This window comes from Priapulus caudatus, unplaced genomic scaffold (genome assembly GCF_000485595.1).
Source record: "Priapulus caudatus unplaced genomic scaffold, Priapulus_caudatus-5.0.1 Scaffold1736, whole genome shotgun sequence".
In the NCBI taxonomy this organism is placed as follows: domain Eukaryota; kingdom Metazoa; phylum Priapulida; class Priapulimorpha; order Priapulimorphida; family Priapulidae; genus Priapulus; species Priapulus caudatus.
The window spans coordinates 54,390-57,127 of NW_014578797.1; the positions used below are offsets into that span (position 1 = coordinate 54,390).

Below are 2,738 nucleotides of genomic sequence, written 5' to 3' on the forward strand. Positions count from 1 at the left end.
TCACCGCGACGAGCGCGCCACGTTAGCGTTCACGTCGTTCCCGCGCTTCCTCGTCCCGCGCTCCGCGTCCGACGCGCGCGACGCCGGCGCCCCCTGGCGGTACCTTCCGTACACGTAGAGGGCGCCGCCGGCGGTGTTGGCGGCGATGCCGGCGACGACGGGCGCGTTGAGCGCGACGCCGCCGAACGCGAACGCTCCGACGCACGTCTGCGCGACGCCCTTCGCCGCGGCGACGAGACTCGTCGTCAGCGCCGAGTTGAGCGTCGTGCAGCGAAACAGCGCGTAGTTTAGCAGCGCCCCCGCGCACACGGTCGCCGCGAGCGCCGCCGCAAACTCCGCCGACCGCCAGGGGGCGCTGCCGTCGCCGCCGCGCATCATGGCGGCGGGTTCGCCGCGGAGGAGCGTCGCCGCGGCGACCATCGGGAGGCAGTTGAAGCTGTTGAGTTGGAGGATGTCGTGCGCGGAGAGCGCCGCCTCGCCGCAGCGCTGCACGAGGGTCAGGTAGAACGCCTGCGCAAACACGCTGGCCGCGCACGCGGCGTACGCGCCCGGGTCAAAGGTCAGGTCACCGAGTCCTGCAGAGGGCAGGCAGAGACGCACGGTTAGTGTGGCCGCGTGTGGCCGCGGCGGTGGTGGTGGTGGTGATGCACAGACACGCACGCACGCGCACGTAACATCGATTCACAATAAAATAAGAATCAGACGACAGGTTTTTAAATGGTGCCAAAACGTTTTTTAAATACAGAAAATTGCCAAAACTTTTTTTAAATACAGAAAATTGTGAGATCTACATGTATCTATCAATTCGTGATCAGTCTACTTTTTGGCCTCTTTGACTTCGAATGTAGGTTTTTGTTAAATGAGGGGAAAGGGGTAATAAAAGGGATATTGCAGGACCAAAAAGCAGATGCAGCAGCGCATGAGAAACGAACAATTTACTTTTTTGTCCTTAAACTCTCTTACATGCCAGCAGCAAGCACTACACCCGGATTCACTCACCCGCTACGACGCAGCCTCCCGTTATCAGCATCACGGCGACGACGACCGTGGCTGGTGGCGCCCCCTTCTTGAGCATGAAGACGGAGAGAGCGAGGTTGACGAGGGGCGTGCATCGCTTCAGCAAGCCGTACATGGGAATGTTCATGCCGCTCAGGGCGACCAACGACAGCGTCGCGTGAAACGCGTAGCAGATCGACGGAAGCAGGAAGTAGCGCCCCCTGGCGAGGCTGTACGCCGGAATGTTGACCTGCAGGTGGCGACACCGTGTCATTACCGCTGCGTTTTTACAGTCGCGCAAAACCGAGGGAGATGTAATTGTAGATGTTACCACTGCCCCCTCACCCACTGCCGCCCCCCTCACACAGTAACATCTCACACGCACCACCGCCACCCCTCGAGCGTGATCGTGACAATGACATCGTGCTCACGCGCGTACGTACGTACCTTGTTGGTTAGTCGCAGCGCTTCTAACACGACAACCGAGAACAGCATCTGCAGGGTCATGATGAAGAACGGATAGTTGAATCCGTACGTGTTCAGAACGGCTTTGTTCAGGAAGGCCATCGAACTCGAACATACTCCATAGAACACCGCCGCACCGATGCCCTGCGTAGTCGATCGAAATTCAGATTCAAATTAGAATTCGCGATATTCACTCTCCATCACGACTTCAAGAACAAAACACGGTGATGCGCTGCGTTGCTGTACACCTCTGGAGAAACAAATTCCGATGAATAACGGATGCTTATTTACTTGAGTAGCAGTTATACAGCGAAACCACTTCTATAAAACTGACACTGGTCTACAAAAGAGATCTGAAAGTTTCCCTCGATTAACCGTTAAATACTGGGTTCACTGCATACAGATATTAAACATGAATAGGAACGTTAGGGTATCCAGCGAAGGACCGCGGCGGCTGGCCATCCAGTTACAGAGACTGCTATACATACCTCAGCTGTCATCGCCGTGACGACGACTGTGTGGGTGCAGACGATGCCAACACTTTGCGTCGGTGCGTATGTTGCTGTAGCGTTGCTGCAGACTAGCAAGGCACGGTGCCACCACGATCGTCAAATCCTGAAATGCGTGATCGATGTAAAACTTGTACACGTCACAAGGACTTGTATACCACACTAAAACTTTCTAGGGCACAATTTATTGGCCCTATATATTTAGTGGTAAAAGTCGAATTGCATATTATAACAAAAAACATATTGCGATTCTAGTCTATAATACACTATAGTTTATACAGTGAAATAAACAACACCGACATCACTTACAAGTAACACTAAAAGCCGCTGCACACTAGAGCAATATGTTCAGCAATCGTCTCACGAGCAAGATGGCTTGCGAGTCGTGTTCACCGCACACTAGAGCAATCAGACTCGCTACTCTGCACTAGTGACCTAGCTATAGCTCTCGATTCCAATATAGTAATCACGTCCCATGAACCACTGCGACCCGACTGATCAACTAATGGCAAGCACAATGGTAAGAACAATGGTACGTGTTACTAGAGCAATAGTGCTAATCAAAGGCCCTTGTTCACTAGAGCAATTTTGCTCAAGTGTGCGGGTGTAGCGAGGCGGATTGCTCACGTCACGACACATTCGCAGCCATATAACAATCAACATCATAATTGTTCTTACCATTGTGCATGCCATAAGTTGATCAGTCGGGCCCCAGTGGTTCATGGGACGAGATTATTATATTGGAGTCGAGAGAGTCAGGTCACTCTA

At 53.3% G+C, this 2,738-nt stretch overlaps 1 protein-coding gene across 1 annotated transcript; it reads right to left on the minus strand.

Annotated features, from left to right (window-relative positions):
• On the minus strand, positions 1–2,383 carry LOC106817465 (solute carrier family 35 member D3-like). Its single transcript, XM_014822132.1, has 5 exons — positions 2,280–2,383; positions 1,950–2,076; positions 1,444–1,605; positions 1,000–1,246; positions 1–575 (listed from the first exon to the last, which is right to left on the minus strand). Exons 2-5 carry the CDS (start codon positions 1,959–1,961, stop codon positions 1–3), a joined length of 996 nt encoding a protein of 331 aa, XP_014677618.1. The 5' UTR covers positions 1,962–2,076; positions 2,280–2,383.
• Between the last annotated feature and the right edge of the window lie 355 nt (positions 2,384–2,738).

Excerpts from the sequence above, each read along its gene's own strand:
- LOC106817465 (XM_014822132.1), bottom strand. Across the intron at positions 1,247-1,443 it reads CGCTGCGACTAACCAACAAG|GTCAACATTCCGGCGTACAG; the intron begins GTACGTACGTAC and ends CGCCACCTGCAG. Across the intron at positions 576-999 it reads GGGAGGCTGCGTCGTAGCGG|GACTCGGTGACCTGACCTTT; the intron begins GTGAGTGAATCC and ends TGCCCTCTGCAG.